This window comes from Capricornis sumatraensis, chromosome 1 (assembly GCF_032405125.1).
Source record: "Capricornis sumatraensis isolate serow.1 chromosome 1, serow.2, whole genome shotgun sequence".
NCBI classification, from domain to species: Eukaryota; Metazoa; Chordata; class Mammalia; order Artiodactyla; family Bovidae; genus Capricornis; species Capricornis sumatraensis.
The window spans coordinates 159,739,153-159,753,652 of NC_091069.1; the positions used below are offsets into that span (position 1 = coordinate 159,739,153).

General features: G+C 43.7%; 1 protein-coding gene across 1 annotated transcript in view; it reads right to left on the reverse strand.

Moving 5' to 3' along the window:
- Window positions 1-14,500, reverse strand: part of MYH15 (myosin heavy chain 15) — a 157,057-nt gene that overhangs the window by 17,346 nt on the left and 125,211 nt on the right. Inside the window, exons 33-36 of the mRNA XM_068968346.1 lie at window positions 12,382-12,497; window positions 6,286-6,478; window positions 5,820-6,023; window positions 1,647-1,772 (exon numbers count right to left, since the gene is read on the reverse strand). Coding sequence (XP_068824447.1) covers window positions 1,647-1,772; window positions 5,820-6,023; window positions 6,286-6,478; window positions 12,382-12,497 — 639 coding nt within the window. The remainder of the gene's footprint in view (window positions 1-1,646; window positions 1,773-5,819; window positions 6,024-6,285; window positions 6,479-12,381; window positions 12,498-14,500) is intronic.

Below are 14,500 nucleotides of genomic sequence, written 5' to 3' on the forward strand. Positions count from 1 at the left end.
CCAATAATCTGGCACAAAAATGGTTAATTCTTGCAAAGCCCGCTCTCAGCTTTGATCATGTATACAGGGGCTTGGTGTCTTGCTGCCATTATTAAGAACTGTTTCATGAATCTCTCAATGCCTTTAATGTAAGAAAACTGCCCTCTCAGCCAAAGTTTCTCTGTCTATCAGGTTACCAACCATCTGCATAATTCAAGTGTGAGACGTCTGTGCAGATGGTGAGGGCAAAGAATAAATTATGAAGGTAACTCTAGGTTTTGCTATGTGGGGCTGGAGCTCAGAGCTGAACTACTGGAGAATTAAGGCAGGGGAAGAGGTAGTGAGTTCATTTTTCAACATTGTCAAGAAGATCTTTTAAAGGTGAAGTTATGCAGATAGAATCTTCCTAACGTGTGACTGCATAAATTTACCAAGCAGGAGCAAAAAGCTCTTTTTCCCCCACTTCTAATGTAGATTTTCATAAATGTTTGAAATGAGCATATTATTTTTTCTTGGCCAAACACTTTCAAGCTTTCTCACATCTCTTTTCCATCAGAAAGCGGAGTGTCTGCGTTGATACAAAATGGCTGAATGCTAGGCATGCTTTCCCCTTTCTTCTGGATTCTACAGTGACCTAGAGCTAGGATTTGGTGCAAGAGTTTTAACTACCCAAGTGCTTGATGATTCAGACAGATACAGACATAAGTTTTCCCCTTCTTTTGAATTTTAAAATGACTAATGTAAAACCTAACTGAATATCTTATCTCTTCGGCTCCCATATACTAGTTAGCAAGAGGATCAGCTTTCATTCTCAGGGCAAGCTCTGGGCTGCTCCATGTGTTTGTGCATCCAACGTACTGTGCAGAAGCACCTGATGGGGGAGCGGTGAGTGGAGGGTGAAATCAAGTCCAAGCTCTGCTCAGCAGATGCTGGGTCCTGCAAGGCTGGGGCCTTGACACACAGACTTTTCTCCCACCTCCCTCCTTCCATGGCCTTTTTTTTTTTGAGTACTGTCATCTGTTTGTCATGCCTTTTGAGAGAAATCTGCATCTATCCACAGTGTGTGTCCAGAGGGTATCCCTTTTCAGTGCCCACAAACGTATAGTCAAGGCTGGCAGTCAACCCTGAGCTTGGTCTCATTCAGGAAAAGTACACCCATCAACAACTTTAAACTTGCAGATAAGGAAGGTACACCAATCCTGAAGGTCTTCCTAACCAACCTGATTCTGTTACTGAAGCAGCAGTATGGGCTGTAAAAAAGTAAGTGAAATAAGCATTCTTGCCAGATCATCGTCATGAAGCCATTAGAGGCCCCAGGAAAAATAGCTATGGGTAAGGAAACATAAGAAGAATTGTTTCTAGACACTAGATATATTGATTCACAAGTGGAAAGTGGTTTGACTATCTTAAAAAGTCTCTTGCTTTCAGAAGATTTTGCTTATGGTGATTCAGCTGCTTCTTTTCATTGTGTGGTTTGGGTGGAAGGGAGGAGCGGACTGGCCTAATTTCCAACATGGGGGCAGAGAGGCAGAGGGGTCAGTTAACCTCCCCTCTGGCTGTATGGAGAATCAATGGAATCCTTTCTGGCTGCAGCTTTGCCCCTGCCCCTTGGCTACTGCTCCTGTCAGCTCTGGAAGACAGGAGTGAGCATGCAGTTATGGACCCACCTCGGTGGCTGCCTTCTTGGCCTTCTCTTCTGCATTTTGACACCCCTGCATCGCCTCCTCAGTTTCCTTCTGCATCCTGGCTACATCCACCTCCAGTTTCTTCTTCTGGCCGAGGAGACTCGTGTTCTAAGGAAAAGCAGCATCCTCATTAGGCAAGTTGAGATCAGTGGTGAAACGCAAGCTGGTCTGTTCAGGACATGCAATGGGAGGGGCTCTGGCCAGGAGGTCACTTTCCTCTAGGCAGCCATACTCAGTGAAGCAGCACTTCCAGGGCCAGGAGACCACATTAGACTGAATGCATGGGATTTCATCTATGAGTGGTCCACGACTGGGGAGACGGCAGCCTGAATCCGAAAGGAGCAGTGGATCCAGACAACCTACGAGTCCCAAACACGTGTTTGGTTTTCCCCTTGTTGAGGAGTATGTTCTTCTGCCTTTTGCTCTTTGATGTGGAAAGCAGCAAGTGTCCCAGAGTAGAAGTCAGGGTCAAAAGCAGACATCTGAAAAGCAGGGGTCTGGGAAATAAAAATGAGCTTCCTGCATGCTGCTCCAGGGGGAAAAATCTTTCTCATCATCGACCTCCATTTCTATCAATTCTGCACTGATAAGAGGTGGTGGGAAAAGCAATTCTGATGAGCCTCACCCCCCAGCCCTTAGAAAGCTCCATCACACGGGAGGGTTACATGTGTTCTTTGGCTGGTGCTGCCCTAATTCTTTCCTTCCTGGGTTGTGACATTAGAAACTGAAACTCCTTTTTGGTCTGTGTTTGTAGCACAGCTTTTCTGAGGGTGTGAAAGCTTAGCAGAGAGAATGTATTTAAAAGGCATCGCCTTCCTATTTTTAATTTCTCTTCTGTTTGTTCACTTTTCCTCTGGCTAGTGCCTCTCTCAGTGACAAGATTAAACCTTGGGAACAGGAAGAGAGATATTCCAGCCTCACAGGTTCTGTCCTGCTTCCTCAACGGCAGGAAGCATCTTTGTCAAGGTTGCTATCCTCAGTCCTCATCAAGAGACAGGCTCTGTGTGCCCAGGGACTCCTACTGCCAGGGGTGTAGCCTGGGGGGTGGTGGGGGTGAGGGCATTTCCTGGAGTTTGTTGGGATGCTCACAGCACAAAACTCCATAGAAACTCTTTGTAAAGAAAGGTACAAGTGTAAATCTTCATTCATTTACACACAGAATCACTTAAAATCCACTAGGGAGTTGATGGTTAAAGTATTTTCAAGCTAAATGATTGGTTCTCTTTGGGAAGCAGAGGGTGAGGGAGTACCGTGAAGGGCAAGCTAGATGGTCACGGCTCAGGTTTGGAAAAGGACACGTAATCAGACAGGGATAACTTTGGCCTCATATGTCTGGTCTAGGTTAGAGGTCTATATAATGCTCACTATACATCAATCAGAAGATAGCTGGTGTTCCCGGAATTGCAAGGGGTCCTACTTGCCCAAGGTAGGACCTCACAAGGGAGAGGAGTCCTTGTTAGCCACAGATCACCTAGATCAGAACTGCACCAAGGGTAGTTTCTGAACTGGCAGCGTCACCTGAAAACTCGCTTGATCCTGAAAACTCGCTTGATTCCTCTTATAGCAGAGATTCTGCAGTGGGTCTGGGGTGAGGCCTGAGAATGTACATTTTTGTGTTATTTGCTCTTTTACACATAAAGTTTCAGAAACTCTGCTCTGGAGATCGAGTCTCTGTGGCCTAATTTTCTTTTTGTTGTTTTTCAGATCTATCTCCTCCTCTCTCTGTCTGCTTTTGCTCTGGCTGATGTCCTCATCTCTCTCTAGGCTAGTGCTTTATCATCATATGGAGACCCACTGGTGTATCATCAGTTATAACCATGCATGCAAATGATTTGTTACCAATAGCTATTAAGTACTACAGATTTACTTTTTAAAAATTCAATATTCTACTTTATAACACTTCTACTCATTTTATTTATTTAAGCTTTCCTGAGAGAGAAAGAAAATACTGAAGTGAGTTAGCCTGTCGGGAATTATGCAGAGCCTATAGCCTGTTTTATACATGTGGTATCCTAATAGGATCGTGTCATGCACATGGACACAAAGTCAGACTGTAGGCACAAACTAAATGCAGTGCCTTCCAGCTGGTGCATCTTTGGCTTATACTTCCTTTTATCCAGTGTTTCTCAGTTACAGTTGGCATCCCGGGAGGGGTAATTCTTTGTGATAGCGAATTACCTGTATTTTGCAGGAGCATTAGTATCTTTGGAACGTGCCTACTAAATGTCACTGGCACTGCCCAGTCACTATGGCAACCACAATGATCCTACTTCTAAATAGCCCCGAGCATGGCACATCTGCCCCTAGCTGCATGAATCCATCCTTCCCAACAATCATCAGAGTAAACTTCTGAATATGCAAACCTAATAACTTTGCTCCCAGTTACTCACAATTCTTCAGCAGACTTCAAACTTCATCAGTTTCAAAATCAAGTCCCTGGGGACCTGGGTCTGTCTGCCTCTCCCTTAGCATCAATTCTGCTGATTTCTCCCACCCCGCCCCCACCGTATGCTGTAGTAAATATATCAATTTTTCTTAACATCCTAAATCCCCTCCTCTCCTCATGCCTCTGCCCTTGACTCTTCTCTCTACTTGGCTGACTTCTTACGTGTCCTTCACAGCTCAGATCAAGCAGACTGTGCACCTGCAGGGTAGGACCGTCAGGGAAGGCTTTCTATAGGGCTGTCCTTGCTCTGTCACTGTACTCCTGGCAGTGTGCTGCAGCTTGTTTACTGAGATCGTCACGTCTTTAGGATGATGGAGATATTCTGCATCTATCTGCATCTATCTTCCCCAGTGGCTCAGTGGTTAAGAATCCACCTGACAATGCAGGAGACCCGGATTTGATCCCGGGTCAGGAAGATCCCCTGGAGAAGAGAATGGCTACCCACTCCAGTATTCTTACTGGGAAAATCTCATGGACAGAGCGGAGCCTGGTGGGCTACAGTCCATGGGGTCGCAAGACAGTCAGACATGACTGAGCGACTAAACAACAATACCATGTACACCTGTCTAGGTTATGGTAGATGCACTAAAAATGTTTATTGAATGACCCATTTACTATATGCATTTGTCTAACCATTATGGTTTCTCCTGATTCCACAAGAATAGTAAAAACTCTAAAAATTCTTGTTTTGTGTCACTTACATAACCTTCCATGAGAAGCCAGACTCCTGACAATTCATTATAACTGTCAGGAGCCACTTAGAATTGTTTGAAACCTCTTGGCTCTTAGGCAGCTCTTTTTTTTTTTTTCTGAATCCTGGGATTCTCAGGGAACACACGGCATAGAGGGAACAGGATAAACAGGCAAACGACTCTGGAACACTAGTGAATGGCTCCCCCCCAGCCCCCGCTCTCTCTCCCCGGCATCCTAGCTGTGAGTGTCCTGACAGTTCATTCTTCTGATAGGGCTTGATGTTATGGGTCCAATTGTGTCCCTCCCCACAAGAAACATAGGTTGAAGTCCTAACCACCAGTTCTCAGAATGTGACCTTGGAAACAGGTTCCTTACAGAGGCAATCAAGTTAAAATGAGGTCAGTCATGTCCAACTCTTTGTGACCCCATGGACTGTAGCCTACTAGGACCCTCTTCATGGGACTTTCCAGGCAAGAATACTGGAGTGGGTTGCTACACCCTCCTCCAGGAGATCTGACTGATGTCCTCATAAAAATTTGGAAATTTGGACAATGACAGATACAGAGAGAAAATGATGTTAAAACAGAGAAAATGCCATGTGAAGGCAGAGAATTGGCGTGATGCATCTACAAGCTAAGGAACGCCAAAGATAGCCAGTAAACCTCCAGAAGCTGGGAAAAGGCAAGGAAGGATTCCCCTATGAGGTTTGCAGGGAGTGCTCCCTGCCAATGCCTTGATTTCAGACTTCCAGCCTTTAGAACTGTGAGAGGTTACATTTCTGTGGTTTTAAGCTCCTCAGTTTGTGGACTGTGTTGCTGCAGCCCTAGGGAGCCCATGCATTTGGGGACAAATGAAGGATGCGGCCACCACTTTGCTGCCAAAGGCTCTCCCTGTCTCACCGGACACCCCCAAGGCTCCATGTGGCAAGTGCGTATGGTTCAAGACCAAGGCTGACTATGGGGAAACTGCTGCCTCCAACCAGCTGATGTGGCTAATGGGGAGTTTATGGGTCCCACCTGGGCATGGAAAAGATTGATTTTTTCTGTAGCTTCCAGGAGCTCCTCTTCTGCCAGCCTGCGACTACGCTCTGTCTGCTCCTGCAAGGACCTTAGCTCCTCGACTTCAGCCTGGAGAAGAGCATTGCGCCGCTCGGCCACTGCCACCTGCTCCTTCAGCTCGCTGTTCAGGCATCTGCTGTCATCCACCTGCACCTGCAGGCCCTAGGAGAGAAAACTCCAGCCTGGGCATGGGTCCCTGGGAGTTCAATGGGACCTGAGTTTGTGTGTGCACACTCAACAAAGTTAAACATAACATAAACCACTTAAACATAAGCACATATTAATGTAAGCCAATTGAATGTAAGGTCTCCTGAAGGCCTAGATTTGGTGTCCTCACTTTTATTATTGAACACAACCTGTTACTTGGTTTGCTCCCATAAGCAGAGGTGTCCCTGCTTCATCCCCATGTGACAATTGAAAATACCTTGATCTGGGTCTGGAGCTGGCCCAGGGACTTGGTGGCCTCTGATGCCTGCCGGCTGGCACAGCTAAGCTGGAGCTCCATCTCAGTGAGGTCTCCTTCCATGCTCCTTTTCAGCCGGGTGGCCTCAATTCTGCAACGAGCTTCGGAATCCAGACTCGACTGCAGGGAGTCAATAGCACACTGCTGCTTCCTCCTAATTTTAGAATAACATTCAGGGGGGAAATCATGCACCCAGGTTGAGAAAGGGTACCTTCTGTGTACACACAGCAGTTTAGGAATCAGGGAAAAACTTAAAATTCAATACAGATTCTGTGTAATTAACAAAATAAGTCTAAAGGGTCTTCATTTGGGAACCATGGAGGTTGAAGAGTTGATTAGATCAGTGAGCATTTGTACATCGTATCAGATCAACTGTTTTCCACGTCAACTCCCCAGAAAAATCAAGAAAATCACTAGTGGGCTTCACTGGTGGCTCAGTGGTAAAGAAATTGCCTGCCAATGCAGGAGACACGGGTTTGATCCCTGGTCTGGTAGGATCCCACATGCTGCAGAGCAACTAAGCCTGTGCACCACAATTGAGCCTGTGCTCGATAGCCCACTTGCCGCTTCTACTGAAGCCCATGTGTCCTGGAGCCCATGCTCCACAACAAGAGAAGCCACCACAATGTGAAGCCTGCACACCACAAGTAGAGAGTAGCCCCCACTCACTGCAACTAGACAAAAGCCTGCACAGCAATGAAGACCCAGCATAGCCAAAAATAAAAATAAATAAAATTTAAAAGAGAAAAGCACTAGAATATTTTTGAGATTCTTGTGGGACAGACTTTGCCTTGTCTAATACCTCCTCAAAGACAGTCTAAGGCAAATATCTGGATTCTCTATAGTGGCTAAGAGTGAAGGGAGGATGCTATTTCAGATGGGCATAATATTTAAACACTTTCAATGGTGAAACATGTTTGAAGACAGCAAGAAACAGTCATCCGGGTTGAAACAAGTCCTGCACCAGCAATCCTGCTCTAATGGCCTGTGACACCTAATTCTCCTAGAATAGCATGGTTATCTTTCTCCAGGAGTTTGGGAGTAAAACCAAGGATAGGCTGAGAAAACTAACTGCTGTGTGATATTGAATTTCTTCAACATGCCTTTATAACATCCATGCTGAAACCATTTTTGCTAAGTGCCAGAAGCTTACACAATAGATATGAGTTCAGGGAGACAAAGAAAAAATATGGGGAACCCAGAGAAATCATTTCCCAACCTTCTTGCAGAAAGTCTGGGACTGTATCACTGAATTCTGACCAATGGATATAGGCAAAAGTGTTTCCAAGCCTCATACATACAACTTTTTACTCATGATTCTGTGCTCTCTTCCCCATCAATGGCAAACCTGATGGCCACACATGAACCATCTGGCATCAAAAGATGGGAGGAACCTGAGTTTTTGAATGACTTGGAAGAATAGTGGCCCACTCTCCATCCTACCCAACACTAGACTCTGACACAAAGTAAAAATACACTTTTAAGCCATTGAGACTGGGTGGTTGTGAGTTAGGACAATGTAACTGTTATAACTAACACAGGCCCTGTTAAGCTCACCCTATGAAGCAGGGCCTAATACTGGACAGATAAGACAAGACATACTCATAGAGTCTATCAGCCCAAATAGCAGACACATACTCATTTTGAGTCAGAATTAGGTTCCACACTGAGTTATTGCTGAGCCTGTGTTCCGAGCTCCGAGGCCAATCAGGAAGACACACAGCCTGCAGAGGAGTAAGACTGTGGTCAGAGTTTTCAACTAGGTGACAGGTGGAGGTGCCACTTTTCATGACCACACTTCACCCCATTGATGGAAGGGGCATTCAGAAGTAATTATGCAAATGTATGAGAAAAAACTTCCTGGCCCCAGAGGCCAGAATTAGCACATCTCTTGGGCCTCCACATGCTGTGGTCAGCCTCTCCTGCCTGCCCTTAGGTCCTGGGCTTTTGTCTGGCTGCCAGAAGAGGATCCCACAGGGATGCCAGCATATAAAGTCACTAGAGACTATTATGACTGAATTGTGTCTCTCTCCCCACCCCAACCAAACTCATATCTTGAAGCCGTAAACCCCGGTACCTCAGAATGTGAGTGTATTTGAAGACAGGGCCTTTAAAGAGGTGATTAAGTTAAATGAGACCCTTAGGTGATCCTAATCCAATCTGACTGATGTCTTTAGAAGGACGGGAAACGTGGACACAGAAACTTTAGGGATGCGTGTGCGCAGAGCAAAGAAAACGTGAGGGTCCAGCAAACCCAGGAGAGAGGTCTCGGGGAACGTCTCGATCTTGAACCTCCAACCCCCAGAAATGTGAGAAAATAAATTTCTGCTATTTAAGCCACCCAGTCTGTTTTGTTATGGCAGCCCTAGCCCACAAGTACTACAGGGACACACACTCAACATCACTGAGAGCTCTGTCTTACGTAAGGAAACTCATTTTTGCTGAACTGACTCTACTTATACAGGAACACTAAAGCATCACTAGGCTGGTGTCAAAATCCTCTGTACAGAGATATAATCTACTTAAGCAGACAAAATGGATGTTTCAACTGTACTTTTTCCACAGTTGTTTATGCAATTTCATGAGTACCTACAGACAAGTAGAAAGTGCTATGGTTTAAGAGGCTTCCATATAATACAGGCTTGGAGAATTGCCACTAAACGATCAGCACATTCCACGCAGAGTCAAGAAATCTTCCAAATGAAAACTCCTCAAGCACATTTATTTTTAAAGAAAAATGAAGCAGTCAAGACCAAGGCAATATGGTAAAAGTTCCTTTTCTATTTTTCCCAAACTGTGAAATATAATTTGAGGAAAGAAAACAAATGCAAACAGAATCAGAATAAAAGCTTAAATTTTGAAAAAGCTAAGGATTTTAAACTGCCAATTCAATCAGTAATATTTTTCTCTTGCAATGTTGCTCATCTATATCACAGAAATGAAAGATTTTCCTTAATTCTAATACATATGATTCAGTTTTAAAATGATTAACAAGATTTTTCACTAAGTGCCATGACTGAGTTTGAGATCCTACATCTTGAAGTTGTGCTAAAATATTTTACTTAGACATGAGAAAGAATTTAAACATATTCTTCTGGAAGAGACTCAGACAATAAAAGAGATTAAGTTGGATAGTGCATGTAGATGAAGACCATGTGGCAAAGTTCAGTATCACTAAGTTCAGAGGAGTGAACCATATGGAAGGAAAAGATGATGGATCATTACTAGGAACCTGAGGTCACAGGCCAGGGGTGAGCTAACTATGGGCTCTGGGCCAAATTCGGCCATGTCATTTGATCTCTTATTATGGCTGCTTTCAAGCCATGGTTGCAGACTTGAGTAGCTGCAACTGAGACTCTATGGTCCACAAAGCCAAAAATATTTACCATCTGATGCCATAAATAAGAAGCTTGCCTAACCCTTCCATAGGTGATCAAAGCAAAGCAAACAAATGCATTTTGATAGCGTAGGGAATTTTGGTGCCTCACTCCCCAAAACTCCTTCCCCAGCACCTCTCTGGGTGTGTCTGGAGAGAGCAGAATGCATGCTGGGACACCCCAGTTTTGGTCCACTGAGAAGCCCCCACACATTTCAGCATGTTCATGAATACCGAGTTGGGAGGGTGATGTACTTAGCCAGTGGCCCTGGAAAATTCAGGACACACACCTAACTTATTTTCAACTCCGGCTGGGGCCTTGCAGCAGAGCCTGACTTAGATGGCAGTCACAGCCACCAGCTGGCCTTCAAGCTGGCCGTGGACATCACTCTTGCTTTCCTGGTAGAGGAGGGCGAGGATCAAAGCCCCTCCATCCATCAGTGACTGCATTATCACCTCTCTAACTCTAGCTCTGCTAATTACAACATTTGTAAGGAAACAAAAAAGCTGTATCGATTCATAAAAGTTTGGGAAGCCCTATCTAGAATAGCAGGCATAGCATGTTGCCAACATGAAGTGCTCAATACTATGGAACAAGTGAAACATACAACGCACATATGAGCCACTCATTCTTTCACCCCAACAGGCTTCCAGCCCGGCTCATGCAGGATCAGCCCTCACCTAATGGAAGAACAGTTGGCTGGGAGGCAGAGAGTCAGTGAAGTGAATGAATTACCAGAGTTTGCAGCCCTACCAAGGTTTTTACCTTTGCCTCCGAGTCTCTCTCCTGTACTCCTGGTCCCTTCAGCATCCTGAGTCCTGTGTCCTATGCCTCCCTCAGTTTCTATGGAGTTATCCAAGGATTATGTGAAATAGGACCTTGAGCCTCATCTTTTCCTCAGGCAATATTTCCCTTGAGTTCTAGATTTTACCTGGCTTATCTCTGATTGCTTAAAATCCCATGTTTTGCTAGTATTTCCCCCTGGTGTTCTCTTCCTTAAGATCCCTTCCTCTCCTAGCCCTGAAGTCAGATTAGACCCTCTGATTAAACTAAGGGTTTCTGATCCAATCTCCACTGGCATGGGGCACTCAGACAGAAAGGGTCTACAAGATACTTGTGATATTTTGTTAAGATATACTCATCTTTCCTTTATGGATGTACCTATTACAGTTATTATGAATCATTAACTAAAACTCATGAAGAGCTCACTCCTCCTTCCAGCCCGCCCTTCTTTTTTCAGCCCCTTGACAGCTCCTGCCTCAGCTTCAATTCCTTCTTCTCCCAGCCCTAGCTGTTTGGATCTCCAGCTTCCTTTGCACTTAAATTATTATAATTGGTGAACAGCTCTCTCTACGACATTCAGAGGTACCTGACAAGACGCAGACTCTCTGAGGACTCATTTTTTCTTAGCTGGGTTTATTAATAGGCACAGGTTTGACGTTACCTGAAACAAGTTTTTTTTTTTTTTAATGGTACAAGGAGACATTCGTTTTTGTTCCTCGTGGAAGGAAGTAGGGCAAATATCAAGGTCCAATGTTTTTGCCCTTTATCAAAAAAAAGTCTTTTAGGCACAGCCTCTTAAGTAGACCAGATTTCATCCCCACCGTCAGTCCTATAGAGGAAAGTGCCGGTGAGTGAGAGCAAAGATAACTCAAAGCATACAGAAGACCAAATTTGGCTTGATACCCTCATTAAAAAGATGACCCCCATGGGAGTTTTGTCTGAAGATGGGCTATGGGGAACAGGCCAGTTTAACTGAACATGGTAACCTTTTCTCTTAATGGTTTAACAAACATGTTGAAAGCAAATTGTCAGTTGAACCTCAGACTCAAAAATGCTTTTCCTTGCTGACATATGGCACTGACTTAAGGGAACAGATCAGATGGATAATACAATCATAGCTAATTCCATGTGTTTATAATGGTGCCTTTGATCTATAGAGTGTGAAGTGCTTTGCCAACATCGGCTTACTGATCTTCCTTGCCACCTTCTGTGACACGGATGGGGCTGCTTTCATCCCCTCACTTCACTGAGAAGCTAAGAAGTGAGATGTTTAAAATCATCAGCTTGTTATGATGAAGCTAAGAAAAGATCCTGCAACCCAGGATTCCTATTTAATTCAGTTTCCTGACTATTAAGACTCAGCTGCTTCAACAGGGATTCAATAAGCAGCTTAGCTCTTAGCTTCAGCCCCTCTCCAAACAAATGGCTACAGGTACAGTCATGGGGGAGGTGGAAACTTCTCTCTGATCTGACATTAATTTTAATGTCTAGCATCACTTTTTTTTTTTTTTTTTTGGTTCTTTTCCTTCACTGTTCGGCATCATCAGTCAGTGTCTTGAATACTCAAGAAAGAAGCTTGTTGTAGGGAGACCCAGGCAGTATACACAGTTCTTGTCCACATACTTTGGCTTTTTTTGGTGTATTATCTTGAGTTTTGTACGCAAGCAGAAGGTGCTTGAATAAGAAAATCATAAACATTAATAGTAATCATGTTAGAGGTATTCCTTTATACTAACAGTGCTGTGCTGACTAGGAAGAGTCTAGTGTTGGGTCAGACCAGCTATCTCTGTGCTAATATTCCAACAAAGATTATAAAAGTAGCCAAACACAACGAATCCCTGTTCAGTTAAGGATCCTGAAATATGTAATTGTTGCTCATCAAAATAATTGTACATACCTAAAATTTTCTATTTCTTCATCTTTCTCTGAAAGCTTCCTTTCAAGTTCTGCTTTAGTTTCCGAGAGTTCAAGCTGCAAACGAAGAACCTTGCTTTCATTACGCTCCAGAGCTCCCTGAAATACACAAATAAAAAGCATTAAATGAAGCCCACTTTTGGACAAAAGTATTTTTTTCTCTAAACATATGTCACTAATGGAGCTCTCTTTAGAATTGCTAGGAAAAGTCAAAGTTCAAATCAGGTCCCTGAAGACTGGAACAGGATGAGAGGCAAGTGATTACCTTTCTTTGTCATGTTACTTACAGCTCTGACATCCGGAGAGCTTTCAGCTGTAGTTCAAGAACTAGAATCTCAAGCATTTTTTTAAAATTTTCAATCTTGTCTGTGACTACATCTCAATTTTTAAATTTATTATTCTAGACTTTTTTTAGTGGTTCCATCTTTAGGATGAATCAATAAAAGTATGAAAGCTAAAACAAGGAAGGTGATAACTCCTACTTGGAAACTTCAATTTTGAGCATCAAAGAGGGATAGAGAAAAAGTTGAAAGCATTTGGGGAGCAAGAAACAGGAGAGTGCTCAAATAAAGGAAACTGGGGTATACCTGACACATAATGCTTGGTGTGAGCCATTATTATCATAACTATTACTGTTACTTCAAATGGATTGCTCTGACAGGCAGGGAGGGCTCCTGCTCCTTTGAATGTTAAATACAGGCAAGGCAATTACTTCCAGAAAGGTTATAAAGGTGTTTCAAGTTGAAAAGGGTAGGTCTGATTAAATGTGAAAGTCTGTTCCATAGATAAAATTTCATATAGAAGAAGAAACAAACAGAACACTTGGAGGTGACAGAGGAGGATGTTTATAAAGGGGACTAGAGGTGACAACAATCTATTGGTCAGTTAACCACTGGCAGACAGTCCTGAGGGCAGAAGTCACTTTTGTAGCCTCTTCTGAGGAGTGCTTAGCACATAATATCAAAAGTGGAAAGTAAAACCAAGTAGCAGTTTCAAAATAAAAATAAGAAAGATGTTGGGAATTTAATATGGCTTAAAGCCTTGCTGCTGTTCTCATACTACTAACTTCAATATAGAAAAAAATTTTTAAAATGCTTGGACAGCAATTTCCGCTGCGGGAATGGTGCCTTTCCTTCCAAGGGAAACTGTCACCTCTAACCCTTTTGAATGCACTGAGAAAGTGAATCTTTGAAGGTGACCTGCAATAGTTTGAGCTTTGTGACTTCAAAAATAATCTGATAATGTTTTTCATTAAGGCTCACCCAGAAAAATAAATAACCCAGTGTTACAAATACATGTCCAAGTTGATGAAGTATTCATGGATGCAGGTGAAGACAAAACTTGAGAAAATGTGAACAGAATAGAACGCCATCTAGTGCTACTAACGGAGAAGGCAATGGCACCCCACTCTAGTACTCTTGCCTGGAAAATCCCATGGATGGAGAAGCCTGGAAGGCTGCAGTCCATGGGGCCGCTAAGAGTCTGACATGACTGAGCAACTTCACTTTCACTTTTCACTTTCATGCACTGGGGAAGGAAATGGCAACCCACTCCAGTGTTCTTGCCTGGAGAATCCCAGGGACCGGGGAGCCTGGTGGGCTGCGGTCTATGGGGTCGCAGAGTCGGACGTGACTGAAGTGACATAGCAGCAGCAGTGCTACTGAACGGTATGAATGCTGTGGCCTTAACCATCTCCCTTCATTGTGCCAGTCAATTTAATTAAAAAGACTTCTACATGTTATGTAAGACTAAAATTAACCTTGCCCAATCATAGCTCTCATTGGCTTCTCATGTTGCTTGAAATTTCTACTGCAAAATTTACTTTTGGAGGTTAAGGTAGTGGCTTTAGAAAGTTCCTAGCCAAGGTGGCTGGAGAACCAAAGGAAACAAGTAAAGGAAACAAAGTTCAACCGCTTTAGGGGACACCACACTGCCAACTGAAAGGATTCTATATACAATGTAGATCTCAGAAAACAATTTGCATAAAAAGGCAAGTGCTCTGTCAAGAGCCATCCAGTTGACACATCTGCCTGGCAGATTTCTTACAGAAATGTGATGGTGAGATAAACTGACACTGCTTGACATAGAGCAATCCTTTGGGG